This window comes from Elaeis guineensis, chromosome 5 (assembly GCF_000442705.2).
Source record: "Elaeis guineensis isolate ETL-2024a chromosome 5, EG11, whole genome shotgun sequence".
Classification (NCBI taxonomy): domain Eukaryota; kingdom Viridiplantae; phylum Streptophyta; class Magnoliopsida; order Arecales; family Arecaceae; genus Elaeis; species Elaeis guineensis.
In genome coordinates this window covers 133443565-133458956 of record NC_025997.2, presented here as the reverse complement: position 1 = coordinate 133458956, position 15392 = coordinate 133443565, and the positions used below count along the sequence as shown (strand labels likewise).

At 37.5% G+C, this 15392-nt stretch overlaps 1 protein-coding gene across 5 annotated transcripts in view; it reads left to right on the top strand.

Moving 5' to 3' along the window:
• Positions 1 to 15392, top strand: part of LOC105046225 (putative ABC1 protein At2g40090) — a 66115-nt gene that overhangs the window by 28657 nt on the left and 22066 nt on the right. For all 5 annotated transcript variants that reach the window (XM_010924737.4, XM_073258736.1, XM_073258735.1 and 2 more), the window contains exons 7-11: positions 9437 to 9655; positions 9747 to 9858; positions 13664 to 13755; positions 14218 to 14397; positions 15188 to 15301. In XM_010924737.4, the coding sequence (XP_010923039.1) occupies positions 9437 to 9655; positions 9747 to 9858; positions 13664 to 13755; positions 14218 to 14397; positions 15188 to 15301 (717 nt within the window). The remainder of the gene's footprint in view (positions 1 to 9436; positions 9656 to 9746; positions 9859 to 13663; positions 13756 to 14217; positions 14398 to 15187; positions 15302 to 15392) is intronic.

Below are 15392 nucleotides of genomic sequence, written 5' to 3'. Positions count from 1 at the left end.
CTCTGCTGTTTTAAATCCTTGCTGGGCAAAGCATGTGGATCTAAATCATGAATGGTGGCTCCTGCTGGAATATCTCTGGAGGACCTCCTCCGACTGTCAAAAGCTCTTAACAAAGATGACATGCTGTGTCTACTCCCTCTACCATCGGACTCTCTGATTGATGTAGTCCTCCTGAACTCGAATTCTTCCCTACCGATCGTTGATCCAGACCTCGATTCATAGCATGATGGTCCAAATTGCTTTCTATACCGGGCCATCTCCTCCTGCCGGTACTGATCAGTCAAGCTCGTCTGAATGACAGCCTCAATCTGTGCTTCTGCATCGTCTGGAGTGGAAGCCTCTTCTGACTCTACAGTGATAAGAAGGTGGCTCTGCAGCTCGACGTTCTACTTTTGTTTTTTTTCTGCTTTGCTCTTTTCTTCGCTACTTTCGAATCAGCAAAGTACTTTTTCATCAACCGTCGGATCTCTTGCGAACATTTCTGATACATGGACGCATCAGGATAACCATCAGTCAGATGCTACTTCAACCTAGTCACCCCTCCTCCTTTGAACTCTGTGTTGTATCATTTGCATCTCTAATGATGCCAAGTCGAGAGCATCTCGTCATGATCTCAACCAATGTCACGCTCTGAATCTTTCTTCTTACTCATTTCTGCAAGTATAACAAAACACGACAGTTTAATAATTATTAAAAAATATTATATATAAACTAAAAATTCATAAATTCAAAAAAATATGTTATATACTTCAAATAATATTTTTGAATTAACTGTAATATAACACTAATTTTACATATTTTTTATTTGATAATATTTTTTATTATTTAAATAATTATAAAAATATTTTTTAATTTCAAATATTTCAAAAAAAATTTGAGGTTAGATTTAAGTAGCTTGAATTATTCTAAACATGATTCTAAAATTTTATTTTTTTTATTTCTTTAAATTTATTTTTTTTAATAATTTTTTATGAATAAATATATATAAATATTTAAAAAATATATAATTAATAAAAATTAACAATTTTAGTGTCATCATGTAGATCTTCCAAAAATCTATCACATATAATTAAATCATACCAAAATCATAAAATTTTGGCATAATTTTCTCTTATTTTCATACTTTCTCGTTCTTATCCTTCTTTTAACAATAAAAATATAAAAAATAAAATATTTACTAAAAGAATAACACATTATCTTACTTTTGATAAAAAATCAGTGTCTCCTTGGACCCGTGCTACAATTTGATGAAATTTTTTTTTCTTATTTTTTCGACGTCTCGATGGTCTCGTTGAGTTTGAGAGCCTTGGGAGTTCTCTGAGAGCTCTCGAGCTTCTTAGAGAAACAACCCATCTGGGCTGTCATTAAAAGATTGCCTAGGCCCCACTCCCCCTCTTTTTTTTCACATGGGGTGTCGGTACGGTTTGGTTCTAGCCGAACCGAATCATATCGGTCCATACCGTCTAGTTATGGGTGGTATGGAGCCGAATCGTACCAAATCGAGCGGTTCGGTGTGGTTTTTTGAAAAAACCAGCCGAACCGGATCGGCTGGCCGTCGATCTGGTTCGGTACGCTCCGTACCGGGCGGTTCGGCCCGGTACGGTGAACCCTGCAGTATAGACATATTTTCCATTACTGATATAGTATAGACATATTTTTCATTATTTTTAGTTGAATTAATAATTTCTCCTTTATTAAACACTTAAAAATTTGATAATTATTTTGTAATGCAAAAAAGTCTTAATTAATTTAAAAAATTTTAAATTATCCTTGCAAAATACTAATTCTTTCTCTTTTTTAGTTTTTAAAATATTTTTAAATTAGTTTTGAATTAAATATAATATTTAATTATAATATCTAAAAATTAATTTTGTTTTGGATTTATGGAGAACCTTACTAGGATTAGCACATGAATTTTTGAAATTCATTGTTTTGCCTTATTAACCACTTATTTTTGAAGTTTATTTGAATTTGGGCTTAGGTTCCGGTAGCCATAACCATGTCCAAATTTAAACAAACTGCTTTCGAAAAAAATATATCAAGTGACATGCACACTCCCAAACATTCTATCAATTTTTTGATTTTTGAAGTTTATTTTTTATTATTTTCTAAGTTAATTTTTTTTTAGCTTAAAAATATATAACCAATGAAAACCATGATTTTTCTTGAATATATATGAAATCATGTCGGTATAAGAAAAGGCATGGTCTCTCTGTGTTTTAGCTATTTTTTTTCCTATTGTAGGATTAAAAAGAAAAAAAGAGGTGAGAAGAGAGGGAAGAAGATTTTACCTCTTTTCTTGTTTGATCCAAGTTGCTGGCCTGCAAAATCCTTTCTTCCCCTTCTTTTCCTTTTCCACTCTCCCAGGCCTTTCGAAATCCACAACGGGAAGGCCCTTTCTCTTCTACCTTGTCAACTATTCATTTGGATCCAATGGGTCCCGATATAAACCAAGTCAAACTGGTCATGATCAAATGGTTGCACTTGGATCAAATCAGTTCAGACTGGTTTATGTCCAGTCCTAAATGAAACACTCTTATCAACCCGATTCCACACCAATTTGTATGGTATGCCTTGAACCAAGTGGTTTTTAGGTCAGTTAGTTCTGCTCATTTCAGACCAGTTATCGCTGAGTCTTGGATGGAAAATCCATATTGATCTATTTCCATATTGTTTTGGTATGTTACGTCCCCAAATCAGGTGGTTCTAGTTGGCTTCAGGAACCTTGTGTTGAGTGATGGCTGCCTTCATCTCATATAATATGAATAATACATCATGGTTGCCCTACCAAACTGTACCACTCCATATTGGATGTACCTTATCATATTAGTAGCAAAACAGTCCTTGGTATGGGAGGCATACTGAGTGTGGATACCATGAACAGATCCATAATGACTCATACTAAAATGGTACCACTATGGCTGCGAAACTAGTACTAGGAGCCTTAGATAACATGATATAATTGTTAATATCTAGTCCATATTTGTGCTGTCCTCTTCAACTTCACTTAAGCGAACAGAAGTTGATGCTCCTCAGTAAGCCAAATAGCCAATACTACTTGAAGTAGCCATCTAGAGCATGAACCTTGTCTAAGATGATCTCTAGATTGTGTCTACCATGAAAATCAGCTGTCTCAAGTTCTTCTCCATGATCTACTATGGCAACACCTCAACTCCGCTTGATTTTGTGAGGTGCTGTGCAAATATTAAGATATGGAAGTTGAGTAGAGGAAGAAAATCTTATTTCAATGCAAGGTTTTCTGAACTGGTTTCGGATGTCGTTTCGGTTGCCGGTCGGTACGGTATGGTATCGATTTGGTACCGTACCGACATATGGTATGGCAGGCGTGCCGGTCAAACAGGCACGTCAATTTTTTTTTTGTTTTTTTAAGGAGTATTTAATGATTTTTTTTGTTTTTTGAGAATTTCGATTAATAAAACTATTCTTTGATCCTATATTGTGTTTTTAGGAAGAATGAGTATCCAAAAAATATGTCACCTTTTTATGAAGTAACAAATAATTCAAAAAAGAGGCCAAATATTTGGATTGAAACAGGGCCGAACCGGTCGGTTCGGTCCCCATACCGGACCCGAACCGGGCGATTCACTATTTTTTTTTTTTTTTGTGCCGGTTTTCACGACCGAACCGGGCGGTTTGGGATGATTCCAAAAACCATGTTTCAATGTCTTTTAGATCTTGGATTTTGTTTAGGACAAATGGAGCTAGATTTTTTTTTTCCTCATCTAAGGAAGATTTAACAGAAGTCATGTCCTATCGAAGATCAATAACATTTTGCTTTGTAATCTCATAATCTTGGGAGAAAGCCTCGAGACTCTATTTATTCAGCATTTGAGACCATAGTTGGAAAAAGGTGGGAAGAGGTCAAAGAAAGAAAAGGAAAGAGGGTGAAAGAGCAGGAAGTTTGGCACTCAGGCTTTGATAACCACTTTGATGCGAGACCAAATAAGGATGGATTGTAATGAGTGAAAGGTCTTGAAGTAGGTCCAACAAGGTACTTAAACCAGTCGCTTGCCGCCCAAGATCTGAGAATAGATCCTGCTTTAAGGTTTTATGAGTGGAGGATGATGAAAGCAATCAAGATCTATGGCTTTCAAGGTTTAATTGCATAGTTTGCCATAAGTTTATTATCAGATTACAGCAATTAATGCACACAGATGTAAACAGGCAGCATAACTCTCAAATATGAATGATCAAACAATAGAAACATTATTATTGACCCTATTCATGTTAAAAGGAAGGTCTTAAGTCTTAACACATTAAAAGCTACAGGCATTTCAGTGCAGTGATTATATACTAACAGAGATACCAAAGGAAAACTGAAATCTGATAGTAATCTAGGAAATAATAGCAGCAAACAGATAAAAATAGGGAAAATTGTATTTTTGTACAATGAAATTTAGGGGTACTAGCAATCGAGTGATCTAAGTTTCATGTTTGTCGATTTGGTCAATAAAGTGGCAAAATCGATCAAAATCAAAAAAATGGATAGATGGAGCTCAACGCCATTTATCTGTGACCGTCACGTGACCGCACTGGCCCACTAAACAAGCATACGTGGCAAAAAACTTCTCTCTAATCTAAAGATCGATTTTTTATTCCTATGTTTGGGTGGTTTTTGTGAGATCTTAGATCTGGAGGTGATAGCATTGTTGCCGAAGACGCTGATGGCGATGAATATGTTGTGTGTGAGATCTGCATCAAAGGAAGCACCAGAACCTTCGGCTGCATTGAAGTGTTCACAATCTGCCGTGGAAGCGGCGGCAGAGGATGGGAAGGAGGTGAGGAAGCGGGTGTATGTGTGCCTGGAGCCGAGCTGCATCCACCATGACCCCTCGTGGGTACTTGATGACCTCATCGGCATCAAGAAGCACTTCTGCCAGAAGCACAGTGAGAAGAAGTGGAAGTGTGACAAGTGCTCAACAACCTCATCCGCATCAAGAAGCACTTCTGTCGGAAGCACGGTGAGAAGAAGTGAAAATCATTTCCTGCTTCCCCTCCTCCTTGTGGTCATCTCCTTCTTATTTCCCTCCTGCTCGCTCTGTCTTTCTCACTATTTCTGTGGCATGGAAGTTCCTTTCTTCTTTGTTCTTTCCCTTTTTTTATTGAGTTCTTGAAATGCAAACATAAACTCATAAATAAACAATTTTTTCTCAGTAATGTCCATGTGTGAGGTAGAGGGGAGGGGGGAAAGAATAAGTGGAGGATATAGAATGAGTTAATTTTTGGTTCATTTCCTTTCCTCTTCTATACTAATTTACTTCGTTGTATTATTGAGACAAGTCATAGCATCAGAGGGAGATTGGGGAACTACCATCTATATATTTCTTCCTCCTATTTTTTTAGAGGCTATTATGTGTTCCTTCAGATCCAGGGAACCCGGAAAGCAAAAGGACTTCTTCCCCATTATCCCCTTTCTTATGTCAAGTGATAACGCCTCCAAATCCCCTCCCCATTTCCCCACATTTTTTCCACCCAATTAATTCCCTCCCTCAAAGACCGTGCGAAAACTGGATGCTGGAGGGGAGGTGCTGGAGGAGATGCCTCGTGCAGCTGCTTTCCCATTTAAGATGGGCAATTCGCTCTGCGAAAACCCGATGGATGTCGCTCGCCTTTGGCTGATATCAGAAGCTGCCACCCTGCTGCCCCAAGAACCACAGCAAATTTCAGAGAAAAACACCAATGCCGAGTCGCAGACTGCGCCAGCGAACAACACCAACGCCACGTCGCCGACTGCGCTAGCAAACAAGAAGGCGGAGGAGGATGGGAAGGCGGCGCTGGTGCCGAAAAACATGGATCCCAAAAGACATGTCAACAGTGCTTAACAAGTTTTTTTGCCACGTATGCTTGTTTAGTGGGTCATGTGTGGTCACGGACAAATGGTGTTGAGCTTCGTCTATCCATTTTCCTGTTTTTGATCAATCTTGTCATTTTATTGATCAAATTGTCAAACATGAAACTTGGATCACTAGATTGTTAGTACCCCTAACTTTATTGTACAAAAACACATTTTTCCCATAAAAATATAATATAGAGTGCAAAATTAGTATAAAAAGAAGAGAGAATAAGGAAGGCAAGAAGAAATATGGGAGATAGAATGGGAGACAGCTGGATGACAGCCTTCTTATCTAAAATATAAAAAAAAACTGCAGAGAGATGGATACGACCCGAGTGTTCATTTTGATTACAGTCCTATATTGCACAAATGGACGATCAAAGAGCCTTCGGGGCTGATTCTTTCATCTGTTAGGTCCTCCCTTTGTCTGTTGGTCCACTGCTACATCAGTAGGAGATGTTTGTGAGCTTTGTCCGCATTCACTCTCTACTCCACATATGACTGGATTTGCTAGATGCTGAAGAAAAACTACTTTACTACTTTTCAGCATGGAATTCATTCACCCAAGTGTTTTGTGCTCACTTAAATGTGGTCATAGTTGTGGACATGTTGCATGACAACAACATTAGTCATATAGGAAATGATTGTTTGACTATGATAAGTTGATAAATAATCATTTAAACTAGAATTTGTCTTCCACATAGTTTAGATTTTTGAGTTACAGTCGGATATGCACCAACTAAATTTTCATGTCAAATTTTCTCCATGTCAAATTATTGTGCACCAACTACATGACAACATTCCACTACTAATGTTACAATGTGGTTCTTACTAGTACCACAACATTTTCATGTCAATTTCTTTCAGTCAAAGTTGTTAAAGGCTTAAGGTGCAGCAAGATGCCAAAGTCTCTTGGAGCCTTAGTGCAAGGCACCGAAGTGAGGCACACACCTTAGGAAAGTAGATGACATGTGTGGGTAACAAAATGTACATATGGATGCATCCGTGTGTGTGCATGTGTACATATCCATGCATACATGTGTGTGTGTGTGTGTGGATGTCTATGCATACATGTGTGTCACATACATATGTATATATATGTGTTTGCATATTCATATGAGCATTCACACATATGCACATGCATATGAATGCGTGGATACATGCATCTATCCATCTATACGTATGTATATATAATAAATTCATTATGTTAAATATATTTCACAAGAACCTAGACGATTCCAAACACCCACAAACTCCCAAAAACATGTACACAAACATCGTAAAGCACACACATATTCAACATACTCAGAAAACACAATCATCACAATGAACAACACAACGTACACATGTGCAGTCAGCCATGGTGACAAAGATATGCACAACATATAAACAGCCAACAAGGTGCTCCTATTTTTACATCCCAGTGCCTAAGGAGGTGCATGTAAGGAATGCATTTTGATGGGTGAGGCACAAAGGGTGTGCTTGGGAGGGCCTTGCACCTCAAGCGCACTTTGAACAACATTGCTTTCAATTCATTTTCTTGGAGTCATATAGTTTGGCAGATCTTAATGTCATTCTGTAAGATCTTTCTTAGCTTTCCAAGGTATGTACAATCATGGACTATTCAAAAGCTCCTCTCTGTTCATCCAACTAGATCTTATTTTACTTGACTTCATATAGTGGGTACCAGAAAATGAAACTCATCACTTGCTGGTTTCTCTTGTTTAATGGTGGAGCTAGGATCTTGTTTACAGGTGGCCAACAACAAAACCATGACCCTTCAAAAGGTTATAAAATATAAATCCATTTTTCTGGCATGAGCAAAATGCACATGAAATGATAGAATAATAATTTGCACCGAGTGGGAAAATAGTGAACTTGGTCCGGGATAAGCTTGAAGCTCCAGCACCTTCTGACCCTCCTTATTAACCTAGTTCATAAGAAATGTCCAATAGCTTGGTGTGTAAAAAGTGGTATTGAAAATTCATCATGGGGCCCAGTAATTGAAGGTCATGAGAAACCACAAAAGAGGAGAAAATTCAAACTACATTCATCCTTTTTCATTCTCCTTTTATTCTTTTGCTTGTCTTCTCCTTTTGCTGAAATTTACAGTTTCCTGTTATTCCCTTTTCTTCTAGAATGGTGCATAGTTCTAAAGTCAAATCAGCATTACCTGTTGTGCTAAGACATCATACTTGGATGGAGACATAATGCGTTGAATCATGACAAATGGAACTCAATTGTTGGTGTTTTATTATGCTAAAAGAAATGCTAAACAAAAAGATGCATGCTTGCTTGGTCATAACCATCAATATGGGGCATAGATGGTGATTAACTGATAATCGATTAGGTGACATCCTTTCTATCTAGCTAAAACCAAGAAAACACCTCTTTTGAACCCACAAAGCAGCTCTAAATAAAAACACTGCAGTCACCAAAAATTTCAACAATTATTGGAAGATGAGATCTTACCTAAAGCCTCTATATCCCAATTATATTCGGTGATAACCAAGAAATCAGGGAAGGGGGCAAAGGATTTGGTGACTTCCATCATATATGGTGAAGTCCAAAATTCAATGAATCCCCTGTCTCTGACCATTCTGTTGTCCATAAATCTTTCTTCAACCTCATCTTCATCTTCTTTTTTTTTTTTTGGCTAAAAATGTATTTCATACACTCAGCTTTTATTCTGCTGATATTTAAGCCCTTACCCTCAATGCATGTTAAAATTTAATGTTTTTCTTTAATATCAATCCACACTATCTCAGGAGTTCCTTATAAGGCACGTGCATGCATTTTTGTTAATTCTTATAAAGTAGTAAAGGAAGGCTATTATACAAATCTGTGGTTCTAAACAATGGAAACATGTGTCTATAATGAAGATTAATTTTCCTCATTTGGGACTTGTTTATGTGTCACTGAGAACATTTTCCTTGAAGATTTCTGCACATGAAGTGCAAAATTATTGATCTTCAGGGGATGCCCAGGTGGATTTGCAAGTTTTTTCAGCAAAGGTGACTTAGGGAAGGTTTGTAATAAATTATGAAATATGCTTATTAAGTTCAATTAAATCAATGATCTTAAGTATTTCTAACATAAATTCATGAAACATTCTGGTTAAGTTTTCTTTGTGAAAACGCATTAAGTTCATGGTATATAAACAATGATGAATTATAACCCCCTTATTCCTTGTGTGCTTGCGGGTGCACATCGTATTCATGGCTAATGTCCTTAACTTTGTTAACTCATATGTGCCTCAAGCAATGTCTTATTCATTGCTTAGGTACAAAGAGTACATATTCATATTGCTTATATAATCAAACCCATGGATGACCATTGTTGAATGTTGTGCTTTGCTATTTTTCTTGACTAAATGTAGATCACATTCCTCTGTATGATTTTATTATATGAAGAAAATATTTTGGTCCCCTCTCCTTAGTTATGGTATCTGTATCCTTATTTGTAGTAATAACACATGCATTTTTTTCTGTAATATCTGTACCTAATGCAGCTCATGATCTTGATCAAGTACTGTGGAGCTACTAAGGACATTTTTTGATCAGTTGCTATCATGATTGTCAGGAATTAGATTTCTTGTTTGAGGCTAGGAACAGCGAGAAATGTTTGGATAACTTCAGGAGGTTATCCCCTCAAATGGCAAACAGCATTTATGCCCCTAAGGTTTATTGGAATCTGAGTACTTCTAGACTTTTGACAATGGAATTTATGGATGCTGCAGAGATAACTGATGTTAGTGCTATACAAAGACTTGGAATTGAACCTGTTGATGTTTCAAAATTAGTAAGTCTTTCTTATAATCTGTTTATTTTATTGATTTATTATTGTTGAAAAATTCTATATCTAATGTTGTCCCCATCCATAAACTGTACAGGTCAGCCAAGCTTTTGCAGAGATGACTTTTAAGCATGGGTTTGTTCACTGCGACCCCCATGCTGCCAACATGATGGTTCGGCCTTTGCCATCCAGCAAATGGAATTGTTTTGGTGAGAAGCTTGCTCTTTGCTGAGCTCTTGACCTTAGAATTAGGAAGTGTTAATGAAAATAAAAATGTTGATATTTCAGATTCATGACCCTAAAGGTCACAAATGGATTTAGGTTAGGATCTCCTTTCTCAAATATAAGAAGTAACATGTCCATATATGGTCTTCTGACTGAAATTCTTTTTTCCTGAGCTGACATACACTTTTTCTGCGGTTTGGCAAAGTACAATTCCTTTAAGATTGTGGAATGTCAGCTTTTGATGAAATATACTTACAAAGTTTTTAGGAATATGTCTTCTGATTGTATAAATTTTATTTTCAAGAAAGGGGAAATAAATTTCCCATTCATTTCATTATTCAACTAATACCAGTCAAGCATGTAAAAAACTGCCATAAATAAACAAATTTTGGCATGTGTTATTCTGTTGCATATTAAGTGTATTGCCTATAGCTGCGTACTGGTGCTAGATTAACCTTGCTTTCGAAGTCTTGAGCTTAATTGCTTTTGCTGTCTTCCTCCTGATTCTGTTACTGCTTCAAATCTCTGTAGTTTAACTTATATTGTCTCCCTTTTTGCATACATTTTTGGGTTGCTCAACATGTTGGCTGTCAAGGGCCCCTGGAATTTTCAATCACAATTGTGTGATTTAGTTCTTCAGTTTGTCCTAAACGTGGATTCTTTCTTCTGGTCCTTGATCATTTGTCATTTATAATATCCAAACTAAACATATGCTTAATTGCGTAACCAGATTTGTTGAAGGTTGCTACCTAGAAAATCAACATTTTCTAAGTTGAATTTCTTATAAAAAGCATTGTTGTGGCACTTCATTTGACAAGGCCCAAAAATATCAGAAATGAACACTATATGTAGTGAGCTGAATTTCTCAAATCCAGTTAAATTCCTTGACGAGCTATGCTGGTGCTTATCCCCTTCACCGATGCATATGTTCAAAGTATCATATTAGCCAAATTTACTTACCTCAAACAATTTTTTGGTATGACAGGAGAAAATTCATTTTTGGGCATACTGTATGAAAGTAGCAAGTGCTTTTTTTTGGTACTATTCAGCGACTGGATTGTGCAGAACTATGTCATCCCATCTGTACCATAAAGTTTTTCGCGGTTCACTTAATCCATATTCTCTATGGGACATCTACAATTATGCTCTATTCCCTTTTGATATTATGCCGTCTAAATTTACGTGGCTATTATGGCTATAGCAATTGCTTATATGCTTACTGAGCATTTTTGTTTTCCATGGGAAATACCTAACACGTACTTGCATGACCAGCATAATTGGCATGCATGTAAATATCCATGCATAGCTTACCAAAAAAATCCATGCATATAATTTTTCATATGCCACATATTTGACACTGGCTTTATAGATTTGACTTTTAATTTCAAAACAAGTTTTGTCATCCAGAGTAGTAATCTTCTTCAAATCTATTTCAATACTTCATCAGATTCTTCTTTTATCTCCACTCCCTTGATCCTTTAACTTGCTTTACGGGGAACTTATTTTGTGTTGGCATATTTGTGCCAATTAGGCATCAGCCATTTACCGGTTTCTTATCACATCCTTCTTGATGTACCACAGATTGTGCATTTTCCCCCCTTAATAATAAACCTCAAAATTTGTTTTGTTATAACAGTGCCAAGGATTGAACTCCAACGGGCCGAGATGCATGTAGCTCATCCTGACTCATTCCACATAGAAAGCAGAATGCAAGACATCCTTATGACCTTGATTTGGCTCCGCAAAGGATTCCCTACCCATCCTACTGTGGTCCTGCCATGGAAACAAAAGGACTACAGGCGAGACACACATGGATTGTGGCAAGGTTCTCAGTTCTGATATCGATAGCCGTTTCGATCGGCCTGTGGCACGGTCCGGTACGGTTCCGTATCGGATCGGACCGGGGCGAACCGACAAAGGAAGGGATGTTCTGAGGAAGAGAAAAAGAGTGAAAGAGAGGAAAAGAGAGAAAGAGAAATGAAGAGAAAGAGAGAGGGAGGTCCATTGGAGAGGCCGTCGGACGGCCTTCGATTGGCTGTCGTGGCCGTCGGGCAGCGTAAACGCCGCCTGCGGCTCCGCGGTGTGAAAGGATGATCACCCCTGTTTCATAGACTTTTTTTTTAAAAGTTCGATAACAGTGAAGCCGACAATGAATTTGCCGGCTTCACTATTTTTGATCTTTTTTAAAAAAATTTGAAATAGTGAAGCCGGCAAATCGATTGCCGATTTCACTGTATTTTTAAAAAAGTCTAAAAAGTGAAGCCAGCAAATGAAGTGCTGACTTCACTGTTTTTTTCCCCCTTTAAAAAAGGAACAACGTCCGCCGCTTCCGTGACTCTGCCCGCGCTGCTTCCGCCGCTCGGTGGCCACGGCGGTCTCTTCACCGTCCCGTCCTCCCATCTCCGGTGGTCTCCCCCTCTTTGTCTTTTTCGCTCGTTGCAGCAGCCTCATCGGGCGAACCAAGCCGCGGCGGCTTCTGCCACCCTCTGGTGGCCGCAGAGGGCCACCACTTGGTTCCGGCGGCCTCTCTCTCTGCCTCTGTTTCTCTCTCTTTCTTTTCTGACATCGGCGTGTGTCGTTTTCTCCATCGGAACCATCCCGATTGCCCGCCGGTCCGGTTCGGCACGTCCCGAGCCGTCTGATTCGTGATGGTTCTAAGAACCATGGGTTGTGGTATCTTGTTAAAGCTAAGATGTTGTCCCTTTTTTCAAAATTAAAATGGGACCAGGTCCCACATCTCACATGTTTAATGAGGCCATGGGCATCAGTTTAGGCCCCAAACTAAGAGAGGAAATGAGAGAGAATTGATGGAGTGGACTGTCATGGTGCCCAAATCTAGGATTTCGACAAAGGCTGGACTTGTTAAGGGAAGATTATACTTAGTATGAGCTGCCCCTTTTTTTTGCCATTAATTTGGCCAACAATAAAAAAAATGGAGAAAAATCAAGCTAATTTTTTCTATTTGGAGTGAAATTGTGATATGTTATATTATAAGGGCATATACGAATGCCATAAACATTGGGATTAGGAGTGAGTTTGATGTATTTAACATAGGGATTTATTTTGTGACACATTGAAATATGATTTATTAAGCAGTGCTCAATTAATTATATTAACATTTTTGACACTTCTTCTTAGTAATCAAGGTCAGGAATCAAGGTACGTCATCTTGATACTAGGGCCCATACTGGTGCCAACTTGTTACTAGGTCGATGCGGGGTGGATTTGGCCTATTGAGTGTCGGTATGCCCCCTGTACCGCATAATACTAATACCAAGCTAGTGGCATATGATATGCTCGTACCATTCGGTTCGGTCCGATATAGCAAACCTCGCCGGGAATCATGTAAGCATCATTTTAGTTGAGCATATATCTCAAAAGCTAGTTTAGTTGCTTAAGCATATTAAAGATTATGGTAAAATTTTAACAATAAAAATTAATAAAGATAGAAAAATGCAATGCAAGTAGATATACAGAGCTTTTGACCTTAGAGTACACTAAATAGAACTGATCTATTAAAAAACATTATTTTGAAGTCCAAATACATTTAAGAAACAAATAAAACAACAAAGCTTTGATGTAAAATTGAAAATTATGAAAAGGGCATCCCAACAAAGTGCCAGGGCATCCCACTATCCTTAGTTTCAGGATGAGGTGGGAGGTGGCACATTTTATTCCGCAAAAAAACCGAGATGACCATGACCCACGAGATTTAAATACTTGAATTGCATGAATATCTTTTTGTAGAGCATCCACATCTAATCAACTATTTTTTTATTTCATATGCAGGCAAAAGAAAGCCACAATTAATATTGCTTGATCATGGTCTTTACAAAGAACTTGATTTTGAAACTAAGACTAACTATGCTGCACTCTGGAAGGTATTGTCTACTTCTGATTCCTAAAGTTGCTTTCATTCTCTTAGATTTTTAGTTCTTGTTTGTGTCCTCCTTCGACGTTTCAAGTGCTGGCACATGCTGGTCTGTAATGGACCAGTACTAGCACCTGGTATGGGTGGACACAACATCCATTAATTCTTCTTTTAAATATTTGTAATTGAAATGGTTTTAAGTCTTTCCGGTTTATGTACTTCTAGCCTGCTTGGCTTAAATTCTTTGAGGCTTTGAGTTCATAATATTGGTACCTCCTTCAAGGTCTTGAGTGCCAAGCTAGTACCGGCACCCAGCATGGATCAGCATAACACATGTTAATTCTTCTGTAAAATACTGTTTGTTTAAAAATGTTTTTTAAGTCTTGTTTTAACTTGAGCATGGCATGGCTCATGCCATGTCAGTCCATTCATGCGCTAATACTGGCACTTAAATCCTTGTCCTTCTTTGCAGGCTCTAATTTTTGCTGATGTTAATGCAATTAAGGAAAATAGTGTAAAACTGGGTGCTGGTGAGGATCTGTATGCACTGTTTGCTGGAGTACTTACAATGAGGCCATGGAGTAGAGTCATTGATCCATCTGTGGATCATTTAGTTCTAGAAGGGAATGATGGTGATCGTTCAGAGCTCCAGGTAACTTTTATACATTTATCTAGTATATTTGATGTGCATGCACGATTCTGTTGACCGTTTAAACCACTTTTTAGTTTTAGTGGTCATTGATGTTGTGAACTTTTTGTGAGTTAAACATAGTCTTGCCGCCTCTTGAAACTTGAGACCAATTTATTTATTGCTTAATGATTTCTTCGGATATTTGTGCAATCTTCAACCAATTGTTCGCCATTACAGGAATATGCTTCTGACTAAAAAATCACTTGGTTATGACAATATTCACTCTATGCTTTTGAAATTTCTTTCTTATTTTCTGCCTGCCCTATCCTGTATTCTTACTTTCCATTTTATCAAGCGTATCTTTAACTCAACCATCTTGCCACTCTCATTCATTACCATTAGATAAAAACTATTATTATATGTGATCCAGATAATTATGCAGTTCTCATCCTGTTATGATTGATTTCTCTCAGATGTCTTCACAACACATCTGGACTTTCTATTCACTCACTGTTCACACAAGCATAAATATTATTTTACAATTTACATCATCACCTCCATTTAGCTGCTAGTTAGAGATGTATTTTCATTCCTCAGTTGCAGAAATCTTTTTAGTTCTTTCTCAACTATAATATAGTTTTGTATCATTTCTTGCTAACTTTTTTCATGCCATTTTATTAATATTTTTTTTTTCAATTTTGTAAAGCATAACCTACAAACATTTTTTTTGTCCCTAAAGATTTGTAGTTATTGATGTTCTTTTTTCCCTGTGCCTTGATATCTCTTCTTCTTCTTCTTCTTCTTCTTTCAGATGTATGCTTCCCAGTATTTTTCTCAGATCTCAGAACTACTTAGCAGACTTCCACGTGTAATTCTATTGATGCTAAAAACAAATGACTGTATACGAGCTGTGAACCATGCCTTGGTAAGCAATAACCATTCTTCAAAGAGTGTCCTGATGATATCTACTTCCAGCTGAGTTAAATTTTTTTTTTAAAAAAAATTTAGATCTTTAT